This window comes from Mobula hypostoma, chromosome 1 (genome assembly GCF_963921235.1).
Source record: "Mobula hypostoma chromosome 1, sMobHyp1.1, whole genome shotgun sequence".
Lineage (NCBI taxonomy): Eukaryota > Metazoa > Chordata > Chondrichthyes > Myliobatiformes > Myliobatidae > Mobula > Mobula hypostoma.
Window position 1 is genome coordinate 136,845,002 of NC_086097.1, and position 20,606 is coordinate 136,865,607.

General features: G+C 40.0%; 1 protein-coding gene across 2 annotated transcripts in view; it reads left to right on the forward strand.

The window, feature by feature from the left end:
* The window catches only part of mrpl13 (mitochondrial ribosomal protein L13), a 115,105-nt gene that overhangs the window by 51,549 nt on the left and 42,950 nt on the right, over positions 1-20,606 (forward strand). For both annotated transcript variants that reach the window (XM_063056348.1, XM_063056355.1), the window contains exons 3-5: positions 2,909-3,002; positions 3,348-3,408; positions 11,965-12,051. In XM_063056348.1, coding sequence (XP_062912418.1) covers positions 2,909-3,002; positions 3,348-3,408; positions 11,965-12,051 — 242 coding nt within the window. The remainder of the gene's footprint in view (positions 1-2,908; positions 3,003-3,347; positions 3,409-11,964; positions 12,052-20,606) is intronic.

Below are 20,606 nucleotides of genomic sequence, written 5' to 3' on the forward strand. Positions count from 1 at the left end.
TCTATGTCTATGTTCTGTCCTGTCTCATACTAGTGTCGTGTTAAAGATGAGTCCTGGCTTGTCCAAGGATAAGTCCCGGCTCTATGTTGATGTTTAGTTCCCAGTCTGTCTGAGCTCTGAGAACCCAAGCCTCGACGATCCCGCAGCCAAGCTCCAAGAACCCAAGCCTCGAGGATCCCGCAGCCAAGCTCCTAGAACCCAAGCCTCGAGGATCCCACAGCCAAGCTCCTAGAACCCAAGCCTCGAGGATCCCACAGCCAAGTCAAGCCTCAAGACGCCAGACCCCAGCCTCTAGTCAAGCCTCAAGACCCAAGGCCCCAGCCTCTAACCAAGCCTCAAGACCCAAGACCCCAGCCTCTAGCCAAGCCTCAAGACCCAAGACCCCAACCTCTAGCCAAGCCTCAAGACCCAAGACCTCAGCCTCTAGCCAAGCCTCAAGACCCAGGTCCCCAGCCTCAAGCCATGTCATGTCCTTGCCTGGTTCTGGGGTCCGAGCCCGAGGCAAGACCCATGTTCTGGGTCCTTGTCCAGTCTCGGGCTCGGAGTCTAAACCTTGTCTCCTAGTCCATGGTTCCTAGTCCTGGTCCCGCTTTCCCTAGCCCAAGTCTACATTCTTGTACCTGCTCCTGGTCTGAATCCTGTCGTGTCCCTACTCCAGTCACCTCCTGTTCCTTGTACTTCAGTGTCTGTGTCTTGCATTTGGATCCGTTCCCAGCACCCCCTCTGTAGCAAAATCTGTTCTGCACTCTTTCTCACGCTACCACAACCTTTCTGTAGTGTAACGGTCAAAACTGCACACAACATTCCAAGTGTTGGCCAACATCTGTACAACTGCAACACGAAAGCTAGTGAGGAGGATAGTTCCGGACTTCAAGGTGACTGGCAAGATTGAGAAATATTACAAATGGAGTTCAGCCCAAGTGTGATGTGATGCAATAATGGAAATATTTGGAATGGTAAAATACTGAGCAGTGTGGATGAACAGAGAACTTGACATTTCTATGTATGCAGAAGGTTAAAGGAAGCAGAACTTTTGTATTTTGGCCTGTGATTGTCTGAGGCTGATTGAGCAGTGAAGGTCTGAATTGGATTTGTTCCTCATTTTCTGGCCAATTTTGCACAATTTTGCCAGTCTTGTGACTGCACTGAAACAGCTTGGCTAGAGGTATAAAGCTTTGGTACGGCAGCCAGCATATTGTGTGGCCTTACGGCCTTTGTTTCGTGCAGTGTTCTCAAGTTATTTCCCAATGTCTTGTGGACTGAGCTAAAGACTGGCTTCTGTGATAGTCGGCATTTCAGGAGAAAGCGAAGTTTGATAATTACTCTCCCAGCATTTCTGGCTTAAGATGGTTGTCAGTTTTCACCTTTAGCACTTGCTTGGTGCCAGTGCCATCAAAGTTCCCCATCATCCAAGCCAGGCCATCTTCTCGCAGCTACCATCTGTCAGAAGGTACAGAAGCCTGAAGTCCCGTACAACCTGGATCAAGAATAGCTGCTTCGCTTCAACTATTTGGTTCCTGAAACAACCAGCACAACTCTAACCACCTTATCTAGTAACACTATGACCACTATGATACTTTGTATTATAAAAGACTTTGTTTTATTTTTGGTCGAATTGTGTTGTTTCTAGTAATAATTGTGTACAACTTAAGTTTAGTTTTTGTTTTTCTTGTGAGTGCTACTTATTTGATGCCATGTGCCTGTGATGCTGCTGCAAGTAAGTTTTTTATTACATCTGTGCAAACATGTAATTGTGTGTATGACAATAAACTCAACTTTCACTTTGAGAGTGGTGATATTTTTAGAGCATTAGATTGATGAGGTGTTTAAAATACCATGCAAGTTAATACCAATTCTGATGAATGATCACCATCCTAAAATATTAACTCTTTTTCCAGCTTTTTCCACTTTTATACAGGTTTCTTGGGTTAGGAAATAGAGGCATTGAATGTATAATATAAGGGATCAGGCTTGTACTTTCTTGAATTACTGGTTAGGTCTCACCAGGACTATGCATAAATTCGTGCCTAGCTATCTTCCGCTGCTGTCAACTTCTTCTACAATTTGTTTGCTGTTGAATTTTCTGATGCCCAACACCAAGTTTTTCCTTGAGCATAGAGCAAACTAGGAACAGAAAAAAGCTTCGATGGTGACTGCTGTCTGAGAACTGCTGGAGTTCAGCTCAAAATGCTGAAAAGTTATATGATTTTCTAATTTATGGGTACTTCAAATGCCAAAGAAAATTAAAAATTGAGTTTAACTTACAGTGCTGCAGCCTGCTGTAATATTTTCATATCCACATATTTTTTCATTTAATCATGCTAAAGAGTATTTTTTTAAAGTTTCCAAAATGTACCTTTTTGTACAATTCTTCTTGCAGGAAGTCTTTTCTGGCAGTTAATTGCTATTCTGACTTGTTTCAGTGAAAAGCAATAGCAATTAGTAATTCATGGAGGTACTGTATATGAATGATTTATACTTAAATGGTTTTGATCGATTGCAAATCACTAAATGACCAGGTTCCGTACTGATTTAATTTGTAGCTAGGCACAGGAAAATACAAACTGGTGCTCAGAATCTGGGTGTAGTATATCTTACACAGATAGGGTATAGAAACATTCCAATGCCAACTCATTTTCAACCTATGTGAGTCTTTGTATTAGTTTAGCTTTGAGAATCGTTTAGTATGCCCACATAGCTGCTTTTGCTCTGAATGATCCATGAATGCTACCTGATTATTCATTTTTTGCACTACTTATTTATTTCTGTAATTGTCGATTTGCCACCATTTACTGTGTGTGTGTGTGTGTGTGTGTGTGTGTGTGTGCGTGTGTGTGTGTGTGTTAGACTAACATGACTAATGAGATGTCAATGTCCACTGAATTAACCCTATGAATTTTCTTTCCAGGTGATTGTGGTGATCATGTTGTGGTGATAAATACAAGACACATCGCATTCTCTGGAAATAAGTGGGAACAGAAGGTGTATTCCTCTCACAGTGGGTGAGTCTGAAATAGTTTACAGTTCTATTTGATTATGTTGCTGAATTACTTAGAAATCTAAATAATTCTCTTCCTATTGGAATCTTCCTGCAAACGTCACACCTGAAGTACGTTCTTTTTCACCACCTGATTTCTCTTCCCTGAGTTTCCCCCTCATCTTTTGAACCTTTGCTGTATCTACTTTATCATGAGGATACAAGTGGTTGATATAAACTAATGGCAGTATGTCAAATAGAAGAAAGTTGAAACAATATCTATAAAATCATCAGAAATATTTCAGACTTTTTGATACAGAAAGTTAAGAATGCAAACTGTTGAAACTTTAAAATCCAATTTTAATTTCAGTTATCCTGGTGGATTTAAGCAAGTGACTGCTACCCAGCTGCACCTGAAGGATCCCACTGCAGTAAGTACATGGATCTTTCAAAGCTACACTTTGTGTTTGGATAGGCTATAAAGTACCACATTACATTTTCAGTAATTCAAGGAAGTTGAAGTCATACCAGCAAAATCTTGTTTTTACATGGAGATTTGTAACCAAGCAAGTGATGCATACAGTATATAGTATAAATTGGAGGGAAAAAATTGTTTCGAAAACAATAAAGATCCCAGTCCTCGAACCAACTTTGGCCCAGGATTTGTGTTCAGCAAGATGTTCACCCAAGTCCTCAATCAACATTGGCAGCAAAATTTGAGTAGGTTCTAGGGCACTGATTTTTTTTAATCCTCCTCTTTCACCAATACTATAAATCTGGGTCCATTATCCAGTTTGTGTCAATATTGCAGGATACTGAAAAAGAATACTCGAAAGTGATGCAACCACAGTGCAGATAAAATGTAAGGGTTCTAATTATAGCTCTATAGAAAGACCCATCAAATTAAGAGTAGATCATCTGGCTCCAGGTCTGTGCTGCCATTCAATAAGATCATGACTGAACTTATTGTATTCCTCAATTCTGCATTACCATCTATCCCAATAACCCTTCATCCTGTTGCTTATGAGTACCTATCTACTTCTGCATTAACAATATTCAAAAACCGTTGAGGAAGAAAGTTCGAAACATTCGTGCTGCTGAAAGATGTTACCTCAGTTCTATATTAAACAAGTGAGCTTATGTTAAACAGTTCTAGATTCTTGAAGAGGAAGTATCCTGTCTGCACCAGCCTGACAGTGGTGGTGGTGGCATCCATTAGTCTCGCGAGACCATGGATCTGCGCCTGGAAAGTTCCAGGGCGCAGGCCTGGGCAAGGTTGTATGGAAGACCGGCAGTTGCCCATGCAGCAAGTCTCCCCTCTCCACGACACCGATGTTGTCCAAGGGAAGGGCAAGGGCAGATACAGCTTGGCACCAGTGTCCTCGCAGGAGTTGCCAGAACGAGGTTGAAGGCAACGTCGGACTGCCTTAGGGTCTCCAGCTCCGGATTTGTCCTCAGGGTTTACTCCCGAAGCCTTTCCAGTGAGTGGGTATGGCCGCAAGGCAGCGGAGGTTTGAAATCAGAGTTTTCCCTCTCTTAGACGGACTGCCTTCCCAGGCTGATGAGCTCCATCTACCCAAAGCACTGGTTTTAAGGCACCAGAATCCACCTTTGCCCCTTCTCCTGTCAGTGGAAACAGTTCCGCTGGGCTTAGAGGCTAAGCCACACGAGAAGGCCAGGAGTTGGACTTGGTTGTCAGAGGCTATTTGAGGCACATGCCATGAGGAGCACTTTTGGGTAGTGGGTGCTTGTCCCCACTACCACTCCTTGACTTGACAACCTTGGAACCTAGCAGTACCCCTCAGGGTTTTGTATTAGGTCCTCGCCCACTCTTCTAAACTCCAAGTGAGACTAGTCCAGCTTACCCAAACTTTCATCCCATAACCTGCCCACTCAAGGAAGAGTCCAGTTTTATGCCAAGCCTTACTAACTGGGAGAATTGCAGACTTGGTCTGTGCCTTGTATTGAGTGCACATTTAAATGGTTCAGATGTGGTGAGCATCCTAGATTTGGAAGAAATAAAACTGATCACCTTTCTTCCTCCTGACTGCAGTTCAATGATTTCATCTGTGTTCAAACCTGGCTTTGCATGGATTCAAAAGGACAGGAGATTGGCTAGGGTGTGGGCTCTCACAAGGCCAAATTACCTGCCAGTGCTCACCTTCTGGAGTCAAGAATGCCACTAAGGCATGATGTATTGAAGAGACATCTGGGCCTATTGGTGAATTGAACTTGCACTCTTCTGAGACCAAGCAGAGAGTTGAAAACTACCCAAAGAAATTAGTTAATACATTGAAAGAACTTCCATGCTATCTTGGAGTTGAAAAGGATAGATGCTGCAACTCATTGTATCATCGTCAGTGAAACTACATCAGTGTCAGCTGGCATATTCAGTTATCTCAATCCCTGTACTGCACATGCAGTAATTTGCATTCCTTTGAAAGCCATCTTCCTAATAGTCACAGTCTATGCACCTGGAAGTTAAAGCCACTTGCTTTCTAGTTTAATTTGGAAGTGGACACTTGGGTGTGCTATTTCTACACATGTTGCTGGGTCATAAAGGACAGGATATAGATTGTGTGAGCACCCTGTCCTCCACATTCCTTTCTCATATTTAAGAATCTTTGCTGTTAGTGAACCATTGGCAGATTGGCAGATAATGTGCTATATCATTCAGATTTGTCCCATGTGTAAAACAAAAAGCTCTTGCATCTACCACTGCCTGTCACAACCTAAAAGCAACCAACATCGCTTCTAGCCAAAGAGGTACATTTAAAGCATTGTTCTGCACTCTTTCATTGCTACACTGAAATGTAAGCTCATAAAAAGCTATATAATATTCTCATTATCTTACCAGAACAGATTTTTTTATCACTGACATATACTGTATGACATTGTGCTGATATTGGTTTATTGTTATCACAATTACTGAGGTACAGTGAAAAGCTTGTCTACTGTGCCATTTATACAGGTATCGAAGTCAGAATAAGGTGTAACAGCAGTGCAGGTTGACAATAGTGTGTGAGGTCATAATGAAGTTGATAATGTGGTCGAGAGTCCATCTTATTGTACTCGAAAACCAGAGTAGAAGCTGTTCTTGAGCCTGGTGGTACATGCCTTCAGGCTTTTGTATTATCTACCCAGTTGGAGAGGGAAGAAGAAAGAGTGTCTATAAATGAAAAAAATAAATGGTGCAAGAAAGGACTAACAAGGACCATTCGCGGACCATTCAGAAATCCGATAGTGTAGTTAAATCAAGTAACTAAAAGCATATAAAATTGGCTTTAATAGCTTGAATTATTGAATATAATTTTCTACTCATAAACAGCTCTATTAACAGGGACTCATTGGTTTCTGCTCCATAGTTGAAATTCACAAAGTGACCAGTTCTCGAGCACTGTATTCGGACTTTCTCCGGAGACAAATTTGCTTTGGACATCCTATTTATAGGTTTTGGAAACATACTGAGGATGATAACATATCAGTAAGACTGATATCATTTGCCACCCAAAAAAGTTTCTTTATTTTGCACTCCATAATTTTGCAATATATATATTTTGAGACTTATTTGTCAGTGTCAGTGCTGGACCTGTTTATTGTTGAACAATACTTCTGTGGATTGCCTCATGCTTGTACTCATGTAGTGCTGTGGGATGTTTATAAGTGTTGAGTTCAGTTATAGTTTCAATGACCAGAGAGAAATGTTTCTCAGTGAAGAGGAAAGGAGTCAGGATCACTCCAGGCTGCACTCAACATAAACTGATCAAAGTAGACCTAATACAAAAAGAAATGTTTCAGTAGATCATAGTAGTGAAGTACTTCAGTCTGCAGTTATTAACTCTTAGCTGTTGGCATCATAGCTGCCTCTAGTGTGGGACCCCAGTCGGGAAAACCTTATCTGCCTTGAGCTGAAAGTGACCCAGGGGAATTGCAGACTCTTGTTACTCAAATGGGAAACGAGTGGGAACCCCAAATGTGCTTTTTTGACTCTGCCAACAAATCTGTGGTTGACGTCATGACTTTTATCAGTGGCATAGCACTACTTACACCCAAGAGTGGATTCCAGTTTAACATGCAAGTGATGATCAAGTGGCCACTCACAAGAAGAATTACCCATTAAGGACAAGGATCCAAGTGGATTAGCTGTTCTGAGAAATCATGTCTTTTGCATTCTTGTTGTCTTCAGTAGTTGATAAAACTTTCATGATGTGCAGTAAATTTGCAGAAGATTGAGTGTTAAATCCACTATTCAAACTATCCGGTGACGAAGCATTTGTAAATAATGTCTATCCCACAATATATGCTATAACAACAAAGCAATTCGAATAATGTGATTTTTTAACATTTTAGCTTATTTCCATACTGCAACAAGCTTCTTAAGGTAAATGGCTATTTAATCAATTGATGTAGGTAATTGTCAGAGTTGCAATCCAAATACAGATCCAACTGTGTTCAGGCACTGTGAAAGCATAATGCCATGTAAGGACGAGTCCTATTGGCAACACTGCTGATTAATTTAGCCCACCATTAAACTAAAATAGAGATGGATTTTTATTTTATTTTTATGTATAAACATGGTTAATCAGAAAAAAAATTGATAATACTCAAATTCATAGTGCCTTTTAATAATCAAAATAGAAGCAAACTCCCTTCTTAGCAAACAACATTAAAATGTTAACCTATAAAAGAATTCTAGTAAATGAAAACTTGAAGTAGAAGTGCTGATGTTAAATTCTCACTATTTCTGTGGAAGCTTATTTCTGTTTGTTGTAATTGTCTTTAGGGGACTGGGATGCATGCAATAATTTTATGCTTCTTGTCCTGTAGCAAGTTGACTTCAATGGGATAACATTGTGTCAATAGTTTCTCCTATAGTTGGCATTGATGTTCCATAAAGCTTCCAAGGTTATAAAGATGAATTGTTTTATAATTAAAGATTTCCATTATTTTAGCTATTTTAATTTTCCTGTCAAATAATATACTGTTTTATGTTAAAATGTTTTATTGATTATTTTTAATATAAGGTTTTTTAAAGTGCAGGGTGGGAATGCTGAGACACTTACAGTCAACGTACAGTATACAAAGAGAGGGGTTGGTGAATATCCAAGTCTAGACCAGTCCGCTTAAAATAAAAGGGAAACTTGTGGTATAGCAATTGGTTTGATCTCTCCACAGTTGCACTCTGACCTCCTGAGTGATATTGTCAATTTCTGTTAGTTTCTCACTCATTTCATTCTTTCACAAAATACTATATTAAATATCAAAATATTCATTTAGTCTTTATCCAGTTATTAATGATATTTCTTTTTAGTTTTTTTATTCGAATAATGTACATTTAATGTGCACATTCCCATCTTTGTTCTTCCTCTACCCCTACAGCAGCCCACTCTTAATATTTCTCATATTATTTCAGCTGAAAGTGCTTCATTCATTTCCAAAAAGTTTTATTTCACACTTGAAGTATTTGGACCTTTCTAACTTATACTTTAATGAGGAGTTGGGAGAAAGAAAAATAAAGTTGTTAAATTAGCAAATTAACTTTTAAATTGCAAGACGTGTTGGATGGGTAGCATTTCGATTGAAGAGGAGTTTATTGTGCACAAGTATAGTGAGATACAGTGCATCGTAAAACTTGCTAGCAGCATCACGGGCATTTGAACCCATGGTGTTAATTCAGGGTGATCACATTGACCTTCTGATCACAGTGATTGGAATATGACAAATTATATTGTTGATATAAAATAGAACAATCTGGAGCAATCTGATTGTTCCATCAGCTCTATGCTGTCTAGGCCATTCTACCCAATCCCTTCTGCCTGTCCGTGAACCATATTCCCCCCGCCCCATTCCCTGCATATTCATGTGCCTCACCTCTTAAAATGCCTCTGTTGTATTTGCCTCCAGCGTCACCCCTGGCAGTACATGGGCCTGAAAACGCACACCACCTAGCTCAAAGACAGCTTCTACCCCATTGTTATAAGACTATTGAATGGTTCCCTTATGTGATATAATGGACTCTTGACCTCACAATCTACCTTGTTATAACCTTGCACCTTATTGTTTACCTGGACTGCACTTTCTGTATAGTTGTTTCACATTATTCTGCATCTGTTAGTGTTTTACCTTGTACTACCTCGGTGTACTGTGTAAAGAATTGACCTGTATGACTAATGTGCAAGACATGCTTTTCACTGTATCTCAGTACAGGCGACAATAATAAACCAATTTCAATTCCACCTCTCTGTGTGAACAAAATCGTGCTCCACACATATCTATTAAACTCACCCTCATCTTAAATGCATGACCCAGGAAACAGAGTCTGGCTGTCTACCCTGTATATGTTTGCCCAGTCACTATCACTGTTCATTCGTTTGTTATGTGCCATGTTGTATGACGTAGATGATCATGGCCTTTCCATAACTATGACTGTTCTTGGCAAAGTTTTCTTCAGAAATGGTTTGCCATTACCGCCTTCTGGGTAATTGATGGGGCAGAGGGTGGGGGATGGTCAAGGATTGTGAGGGTCAGAGGGGTTTAGCATATGAGTAGGTGGCTGGTGACTCCAGCCATTATCAATACTCTTTAGAGATTGTCAGTGGTCACATAACCGGGCCTTATATGCACCAGCTGTTCATGTGACCATCCACCACCTGCTCCCATGGCTTCATGTGACCCTGTTGGGAGAGTTGGGCAGGTGCTACTCCTTGCCTAAGGGTGATTTGCAGGCTAATGGAGGGAAGGAGTGCCTTACACCTCCTTTGGTAGAGTTGTATCTCCATCCTGTCACCGTCACTCCTCAACCCAAACACTGCCCTCTCCCCACTGTCCGTCCCTGACTTCCCATGCCCACCATCTACACCATCTGCTTCCCAAATGCCTGTCATTCCACACCCCACCATGTACCTGTCCCTCCCATTCCCACCCCCCCATAATACTATACCAGGTTGCACTCAATAAGCGCAAACACCCATGGCTGTAGCCCTCCCCACCACCCCATCCTGAACTCAACCCTGCCCCTGCTACCAGTCCTAACCCACAAGTGCCACCTACTCATATGCTAGACCTCTCCGACCCTCAAAATCCTTGACCATCCCCGCCCCCTGCCCCATCAATTACCCAGATGCACCCCCATTACTTGTTCCTCACCCAGCACATACTCCAAGCCTCAGCACAACCCCCAACCACCTCATGCCCCTGATGTCCTCTTCCCAGACCACCGCTACCATTACCATATCTGCTCTTGCCTCCATTTATTACTCTTATTTCTCATCCCCAATCCTGATCCTCACACCTGCCCCTCACCCCCAATTCTAGTCTAACCCTTGCTCAAGAGGCAACCGTGTCCCCTCCCTTCATCATTACACAGACTTCCCACCCCTGTCAGTCTCCACACACACCCCTCACCCATCGTAACACTACTCTTCAACATTCTTACCCCAGTCTCAGTCCCTCTCCCATGTTGGGTTGACCCCGACCCACCCCCCTCATTACTCAGTTTTCCCACACCCTAAATTCACCCTCTGCCATTTCTCACACCACACACCTTTTTCCACACCCTCTGATCTCACACCTACACTGCCTCAACGCCCCCATCCCAGTCTATAATGCACCCCCCTTTGCCCACTACCACCCTCCAACCTGGTCATCCTTCTGTCCTGTGACTCTTTCCACCTCAGTGCCATTGCTCAGATTTCTCATCTAGTCCCTCCTTATAACGCAGTTTTTCCACCCAGCTGGTCCCCGCACAGATACATTTTCTTGTATTGTAAACATGAGCTTAAATCTAGGTCTCATTTTTATGAGCAGTAACCATCCCAAGAAAGATGTTTTCTGTTATTGCTTGAAAGATTCTTGTGTTTATAATGTAACAAGTTATCAGGAACTGTCTTAACCCAGTCCCTTTGACTTAGTAAGTACACCAAACACCTGGCAAATGGCTAACAGGAGTATTATCATAAAGAATTTTACTTCAGATTATGTAAGAAAATATTGAAGCAGTTGAGCAAATTCTTGTGCAAGATACTAAGTGGTGCCTTAAATGCAGAAAGAGAGGCTAACATTTAGGAATAGGATTCTATACTTTAGAGATAGGCAACTGAAGAAAAGACTGGCAGTGCAGAGTGATGGATATCAGGATCGCTTGTAAGGCCAGAATTGGGGAATTGGACGATGGGATGTCCATCGGAATGAGTTTGCAGAGATAGAGAGTGGCAAGGCCATGAAAGGAATTGAAAATAGGAATGAGAATTTTAAATCTGGGCATTGTTCACCCAGTGTGGGTCAGCTGTAGGATGAATTGGACTTAGTCTATGATGGGACACGGACAGCAGGTTCTTGGGTGAACTTTAATGTTCCAGAGAATGGAGCCCTGAAGGTCACATAATAAGCCCTTCAGAAGTGAAATTTAATTGTAACAAAGGTGCTAATGAGATCTGAACTGAAAATTAGTGAAAGTTATGGCCAGAATCTGACAACATTATGGACCTGAAATGAAGATTGTGTGAGTGAGAGCATTAAACTTAATGTATTAAAACTATTGATGAAGGGGTGTGACCACTGCAAGTTCCTTACTATTTGATACCTAAGACAGGAAAAGAATGAGAAATTTTACTGAAGCATCCCATCACAGCTTTTTAGGTTGTATGTATGTCTTTTCCTTTAAACTTCCCTGTTTGGAAGCAATGTTATTACCAATTTTTAGTTCCTGAAAACTGTTTTTTATCTTGGTAAGGCCAAAGAGCCTGTTTTCATGCTATACCTATGACTATGACTATAATAGTTGCAAAAGTGATGCAAAGGTAAGTCAGACTTTACAATGTATTGCATCTTAACTCAGATTCAGGTTGCTGGTGTTCATCTGAGAGATGTGTGAAACATTTGCCTGTGAAAATAATTCGCAATTAAGATGTAATTGTTCCATTTTGATTAATTTGAAAGTGTACAGTTAATAACGTGGTTGGCACTTTATTGGTGTGCTTGTGTTCCAGATTGTAAAATTGGCTATCTATGGTATGCTGCCAAAGAATTTACATCGAAGAACCATGATGCAAAGGTTGCACCTCTTCGCAGATGAGGTTAGTGTAACAAAGACCAATTTTACATTCTCACCTGAACACTCAGTTCTGATGGTTATGTTTTCCGTTGCAAGCCCTCCTGGAAGCAAAGTGAAGACTGTAGTCCCACTATAAAATGAGCTCTCATGTCTGCTGAGCTGGCTGTTCTGAACAAAATGACTAATTATGATATTTTTACAAGCTTCTTTATTTAAAAATCCAGCTGTTATATCTTTAGCCTTGCCTTCCCATTTATTCCATTTATATTGTAGCCCTGGTTTCACTGGCACTGATGTAAACTAAGCAGAATTGCCTCCTCCTGAGGACCATATGGTGCTGGCAGCAAGCATAAGAGATCATTATTTCTCTGGTCTCAGGAGGCACACTTCTGATATCAAATATGTACCCAGTTGAGTGGAATTGCTTTACCATCATTTCAGTCATACTTGAACTACTAAGATTTTTCAAGTGCCTTTATCATGATTCCTCTGCTCTAAGCTGGGGTGGCAATATTCATATAGGCATCATTTTAATTTTAAATGGAGGTGGCTACACAACATTTAAGTGGTTCAGTGCCATGAGGATACTGTAACCATGTGAATCAGAGATTCTCGTTTCTGTTGAGAACTGGGCCTCACTCAGTGCAAACAGCTCAGCATCAGGGGTTCCCAACCTTGGGGTCCACAAACCCTTTGCTTAATGGTATTGATCCACGGCATAAAAAGGCTCGGAGGCCCTGATCTAAAGACTTTGTGTGTTGACCCACTCACTGTGCTTCCATGTGAAACAGATGGAAATAACCATTTGTATTCATTTGAGTGGAGCAATAAGAATGTCTAAAGTAAATAGAGAAATGATTGCTCGTCATTTTCTTGATTATAGTCCAGGATATTGGACATATTTTGTGCAATCATCCTTTTAAAGAAAAAAAGAATTGTAATTGAAAACATGCACAAATGTCTTTCACTGAAAAGCAACTTCAGAATTTAATAAATCTTGGCAGGAAGGCAGAGGGGGCAGCATTGCTCTGTTGGTTAAAACTGAAATCAAATCATTAGAAAAAGGTGACATAGCATCAAAAGGTGTTGAATCGTTGTGGATAGAGCTAAGGAACTGCAAGGATGTCGCCTACAAATTGCAACGGGAGCTGGAAACTGCATGCCAAAAGGGCAGTGTTACAGTAGTCATGGGGGACTTCAATATGCAGGTAGATTGGGAAAATGGTTGGCGCTGGATTCCAAGAGGGGCAATTTCTAGAGTGCCTACAAGATGGCAGCTCATGGTTGACCCCACTAGAGGATCAGCTATTCTGGATTGGGTGTTGTGCAATGAACCAGAGTTGATTAGAGAGCTTAAGGTAAGAGAACCGTTAGGGGAAAGTGATCACAGTATGATCAAATTCACCCTGAAATTTGCGAAGCAGAAGCTAAAGTCAGATGTATCAGTATTACAGTGGAGTTAAGAGAATTACTGAGGCATGAGAGAGGAGCTGGCCAGAATTGATTGGAAAAGAGCACTGGCAGGAATGACAGCAGAGCAGCAATGGCTAGAGTTTCTGGAAGCAATTCGGAAGGCACAGGATATATACTACTCAAAGAGGAAGAAGTATTCTAAAGGAAAGATGACACAACTGTGGCTAACAAGAGAAGTCAAAGCCAACATAAAAGCCAAAGAGAGGCCATATAATAGAGCAAACATTAGTGGGAAGTTAGAGGATTGGGAAGATTTTAAAAACCAACGGAAGACAACTAAAAAAGTCATAAAGATGGTAAAGGTGGAATACAAAAGTAAGCTGACCAATTATACTAAAGAGAATACCAAAAGTTTCTTCAGAAGTGTAGCAGAAAGGTGAGTATGAATATTGGACCACTGGAAAACGATGCTGGAGAAGTAGTAATGGGAGACAACAAAATAGTGGGCAAACTGAATAAGTATTTTGCATCAGTCTTCACTGTGGAAGACACTAGCAGTTTGGTGGAAGTCCCAGGTATCAGGGAGCATGAAGTTACCACAACTAGAGAAAAGGTTCTTGGGAAACTGAAAGGTCTGAAGGTAGATAAGTCACCTGGACCAGATTGTGTACACCCCACAGTTCTGAAAGACGTGGCTAAAGAGATTGTGAAGGCATTAGTAATGATCCTTAAAGAATCACTATATTCTGGAATGGTTCCGGAAGACTGGAAAATTACAAATGTCACTCCACTTTTCAAGAAGGCAGAGAGGCAGAAGAAAGGAAACTATAGGCCGGTTAGTCTGACCTCTGCTGTTGAGAAGATTTTGGAGTCGATTATTAAGGATGAGGTCTCAGGTTAGTTGGAAGCACATGATAAAGTAGGCCGCAGTCAGCATGGTTTCCTCATGGGAACATCATGCCTGACAAATTTGTTGGAATTCTTTAAAGAAGTAACAAACAAGATAGACAAAGGAAAGTCAGTTGATGTTGTGTACTTGGATTTTCAGAAGGTCTTTGACAAGGTGCCACTCATGAGGCTGCTTAACAAGCTACAAGCCCCTGGTATTACAGAAAAGATTCTAGCATGGATAAAGCAGTGGCTGATTGGCAACAGACATAGAGTAGGAATAAAGGGAGCCTTTTTCTGTCTGGCTGCTGGTGACTAGTGGTGTTCCACATGGGTCTATGTTAGGACCGATTCTTTTTACGTTATATGTTAATAATTTGTGTAATGGAATTGATGGCTTTGTTGCAAAGTTTGCAGATGATATGAAGATAAATGGAGGGGCAGGTAGTTTTGAGGAAGTAGAGAGGCTTAGCCAGACTAGGAGAATGGGCAAAGAAATGGCAAATGGAATACAATATTAGGAAGTGTATGGTCATGCACTTTGCTAGAAAAAATGAATGGGTTGACTATTTTCTAAATGGAGAGAAAGTATAAAAAACTGAGACACAAAGGGACTTGGGAGTCCTTGCAGGAATCCTTAAAGGTTCATTTGCAGGTTGAGTCTGTGGTGAGGAATGAAAATGCGATGTAAGCATTCATTTCAAGAGGACTAGAATATAAAAGCAAGGATGAAATGTTGAGACTTTATAAAGCATTGGTGGGGCCACACTTGGACAACTCAATGTTGATATGAAAGTATGTTTCTAGCATAGACGCCCCCCCCACCAGTCCACCCCAGAGCCGTGGTCTTTGGAGCACATTCATACATTCATAGCAAAATCAAGATGTTTTTTTAAAATGAAAACTTTTATGCTCGGTTGTAGGAACAGGGCTAATACAGAGTGGTAATTCTCCATCGCACTGTATCATCTTGTGCATGCACTTAATGAGGTGTGTTGCCTATTAAGAACAGGCAAGTTTGAATCTTGCAATGGTGAGGCTGAATGATATCTAAGATTTTGCCTGATTTTGTGTTTATGTAATGGCTGATCCTGTCATGTGATTTAGTGGTTCATGTTAAGTTCATGACATCGTGACCTTGAGGGTTGGATCTTGGAGGGTATCCAGCCATTCCTCAAAGCCAACAAACGCAGCACATCATTGAAACTTTCCACTGAACTAAACTTCATACATTAAATAGCGTGCATTATGGGCATGTTAGTACAGTATTCCAACACGCAGAGCTATTTGTTGTGGTGTAAATGGCTTGGTAATTCAAAGACCTGCACACCAAAGAGTTATCAGGAAAGTGTGTCAGTGTTTATGAATAAAGTAATTAGAGTACAGTGTACATATGCAGTACCTAAATTACAGTCATACTCTGCTAAGTATTTATTTAATTAGGCTCCTTTTCTGTTTTCCATTCAATATCATTAGGCTTCCTGGTTGAACAACTTTGACAGTTAACTGTCAAAAGTCTGGTGCACAAATCCAGAGTAACATAAAAACATAGAAAACCTACAGCACAATACAGGCCCTTTGGCCCACAATGCTGTGCCGAACATGTACTTACTTGGGAAATGACCTAGTGTTACCCATAGCCCTCTATTTTTCTAAGCTCCATGTACCATAACTAGTAGTTCATAACTATACTTGGATACCCTGGGCTGCGAATACTTTTGCACTGGTGAGCAGAAATAATAACAATTAGATAACAGGTATTTCTTAAATGTAGTATTTCAGGAGAAATAGCCTTCAAATCAAAGCTAATGTAAAACCTGTCCACAAGCCGCTGTTAGCTTCCAGTAAAATTCCCAGGAAATGAAAAGCTTTCAAAGACGACGCGTCTCTGAGGAAAAGTGGGTGGATTTACAATTATCACTTCGGAGAAAAAGAAGTCCTGCTGAATAAATGAAGATTTAAATCAATGTAGCTGTTGGGTGAAGACAACTTGAGACTCACCAGGCGGTGAATTGCATGTCAACACGTTGCTGTCTAGTTAGCAGCTAGCTAAAATATGAAACATTGGCATGTGCAAAGAGGCCAAAGGGGCATGCAATTTAAAACTGAGATTTTGTTCATCGTAGGTCATTTGTGTAACATTGAAAGCAAAATGCCTTGGAAGCAAGCCACAGTCAAAAATTAATATCATGTTCTTAAGTTTTCACTAAATGCACTGGTTTGTTAGTCCTTGGAGATCTTAAAAATTACGATGTGTATTTTTGGGTGCAAGGATACAAGTACATATACTTGAAAGGTTTTTGAATATAAATATGTTAATTTACTGTATTTCATTGCAACCATCATTTTTTCTTGATTATTTAAAATCATTTTAACCACAAGTACTGGAGATAGATGTTGACTAATATTCTTTTTATGGTTGATTAATCCATTTTCAAATCTCACCAGAATACCACCCCTGAAGATCAAGGAACGCATTATAAAATTATATCTCTTTTTACTGGATTGTAAAATTCATCCTGATACGACAGGATAGTGAAAGATTTTGCATTCAGTGAAATACATAATTTTAGAAAACTGGCTGAAAATTGAAAGCAAGTAATATTTTTCAAAAATTATTTAATTTTGATTGCAGTGCTCCATGTTTGCTGGTTGCAACCAAAGTCAAAAAATAATTTCTAATTCCAATTCCAAATCAGATCTCTGAAAGTTATTGTAATAAATAAATGACCTGGCTTCTAAAGTGGAAAGTGTTTTTGACTAATTGTTCATTATTTTAACTACTTGGTAGGGTTTGTGAACTAAAGATTAAGTTAGAAGCTGACACAACTGTATAACTCTATAACACTTTAGTCTACATTGGCATACTGGTGCAAACATTGTGACATTTACCCAATTCTAATTTTAGCTGCTCTGAAGCATACTTCTAGGCTGTGTGGTCTGTAGAGCCTATGGATTGGTGGCAGCCTCCAACAGCATAAACCCGCAGGCAGAGATCCAGTCCGGTGATAGATATGTTGACCCTCCCGCAAGATTCACATCAATAATTAATGAATAGAACATAGGAACCAAAATGGGCATTCATCTCTTCAAACTCTCTCCACCATTCTACACTTCCATTTCACTTCCCTATCGATTTTCCACATTATGTAATACCCTTGTCAAAAAAGCCTACTGATCTTCATCTGAAAACATTCCAATGGTCTTTGTCCCTCATCATTTGGAAAACATTCTGATATAATTTTCTGTGCATTGTCGTGCACTGCCTATATTAGCCATTATGCATCATTATTCAGGATAGTCTTCCGCAGTCACTTAATCTATTTTTTACACTTCACAACTTGTGCTCTCATCTGCAAACTGAGCATCCCTACTTGCATGATTTTCAACTTGGAATTTCATTTTTCTATTTTCAGTTTTCTATTCTTCATCTGGTACTTTTGTGACACCTTTGATGTGTAAGCAATTAGGTGTAAACTGAAAAAGGCAGATGAATAAAAGATGATGTGATTTTCCAAGATGTTATTCTGTTTAATATGCATGTATTTTGACAAGATTCATTTGAATTAGATGTGCTTATTCAAGCAATTATTTGTATGAAATTGCAAAATCTGGATGGTTTCTGTTTAATAAGTTTCCCTTTGCTTGGTTCATTCCTGAGACGTTAGAAATCCTTCTGTTAAACATACAGCTTTCACATTTAAATTTTCGAACTGATCCCGTGACTGAGCAAGGTATCATTATGTTAAATGTGGGTTTCTCTAAGCCCTAGCAAATAACAAAATTCAGTGAAAGAAATGTTTGGGTGTTGAGGGAGAGCAGACAGGGAACTACATAAAATTTGGAAATGTAAACTGCTGGAGCTTGAGAGGTAGGGAGTATTTATTTAGCAATGAGAACGTGGATTTTGATGGGTAGCAGCTGTTCAGAAAATCTTCTTCCTAATTCTGAATTACAACCCAAAGACTGGATTTTATTTTCTGTTGTCCCATTTAATTAGTTTGACTGTGCTCTTCTTTGCCTGGGGTATCACACAGTCAACCTATTTCATTAGGGCAGAACTTTCCTTAATTGTATAAAAGAATCAATCAGTTCCTGGCTTCAAGAACAATATCTATCAATTCATCTATTAGAGAGTGTTAATATATGGATTGATTACTCCTACTCTCTCAACCACTTTCTGACCCTGTCTTTGGGAGAGTTTTTGGGCCTCATGTTGGCCTTGCTGACCCTTGAGAACCCTCAGAAGTGGAATGGAAGCAAGTTATCCTTTGGAGTTGGATTCTACAAATATCTTTCTGTGCATTTGTGGAAGCCTTACCATCTGGTTCTGCCCTGTGTAAAATAGAAAATCCCATTTTCAACTAAAATGCCAAAAAGTCTTGCCAAGACTCCATATGTAGAATTAATCTCCTTGTATAGTAGACTTTTCCTTTTAGCGGTCTTTGGGAATCCTGTTCCTTTAATTTAAAGAAAAATCCCTTTATTTTATATTAATAGATCAAGATTTCTTAGATGTGAGTTTGTTGTTACTTGTGTTTGCATTTTGCTTGTTTTGATTGCACAGAGGAATTTAGAATGAAGTATTTCGACTTTCCCATTCAGACAAAGGGTCTTTGACTTGAAGTGTTAACTCTATTTTCTTCCACAGATGCTGCTTGTCTTGCTGACTGTTTCCAGTATGTTCTATTTTTCATTCCTATTTTTAAATAAGCTCATGATCATTAAGAACTGCCTTGGGCACAGTTTCCATCAAGCAAGCTATTGTACAAAAAAGAGTAACCAGAATTTAATGCTACGTTGTATTCCTTCTGAATTACAATTTGGTCTTTTGTATGCTATCATTTACACTCTGGTTAAAGTTTAACTGTATTCTCGTATAGATAGATATTTACTTCAATAGTTGTTAATGCTCTCCTGATTTTACTTGCTCAACCATAGAAGGCCTGGGTCTAAGGTAGTTACCAGGCTCAAAGACAGCTTCTATCCCACTGTTATCAGACTGCTGCACAGACTTCTTATATACTAAAAGATGAATTCTTGAACTCCTAGTCTACCTTGTCAACCCTTTGCACTTTGTTTACCTGCACTGTACTTTCTCCGCATTCTGCATTCTTTTTTAACTACTTTGGTGAAATTATGTATGGCTTGATCTATCTGGATAGCATCAAAACAAAGCTTTTTCAATGTATCTTGGTGTGGATGACAATAATAAATCAATATCAATACTAAAACATGAAATTCCCTCCCTAAAATTCTTTCCTTTTCTCCCACACTCTTTTAAGACAGTGAACAGATTTCTCTCTGTGGCTCAGGAGCTAATTTTTATTTGACAGTTCTGTCAATGTTTTGGAGTATTTGTGTGTTGTGTATAGTATAAGCTGATTATCTGTTTTTACTTACAATATTAGACAAGGATACGTGATGAATAGGATACTTTGTCCCCTTCAGTAGAACTCAGAGCTGTCAAAGACCTTGCCGTAGCAGGACCGTATAAAATAAGGAACCTCATGAATGGAGAAGGGTTATATCTGATTGGCCGATATTACCAATTATCTCACAGATCTTAAGCTGCACAGTTCAGGGACAGAAAAGAGGCAGTGATAAAGAGATGACTTCAGCCGTCAGAATATAATTGCATCTATACGCTGCCATCATCATTAGTGGTGCCATCACTGGGTACACAGGCTACATTTCTGCCATTACCTCAGGTAACACTACCTTTGCTTTACCCATCCAGACCCCAGTTCCTGTATGAGGGTCTTTTCACAGTGTCCCGCCTCTTTTTGACTGGGACTGCATTGTCTTGAGTCTAGAAGAATGTGAGGGAATCTCTCCCATTTGTGGTATATGGTAAAGGACTCGTGGTACATGGTGAAAGTGCAGGAAATTTATACCATGGCGGAAGATGAACTATGATCTTGATAAATGATGAAGCAGGAGGATCAAGGGGTCTATTTTTCATGTTCAGCCTTGGAAAATAACCTGCAGTGTATCTTCAACCTTTGTAAAAACTTTCTGTGCTTAACCATCCATTCAGAATTATACCCAAGTCTCTATAGGTTGATGTAAGTTAACAACCCAGGAATTTTGAGAATTCTTAATCCTTATCTTAATCAGCCAAGTTAGAGATTGCAGCAAACAAATTGCCAAAGCAGCTCGTTAATAATGTGGTATTGTACATAACTCTTACTGCCATTTGATCCTCTTGTACTAAGTCCATTGTTAGCCTATTTAAACAATGCATCATGGGAGCTTAACTTCTCAGAAATAAAA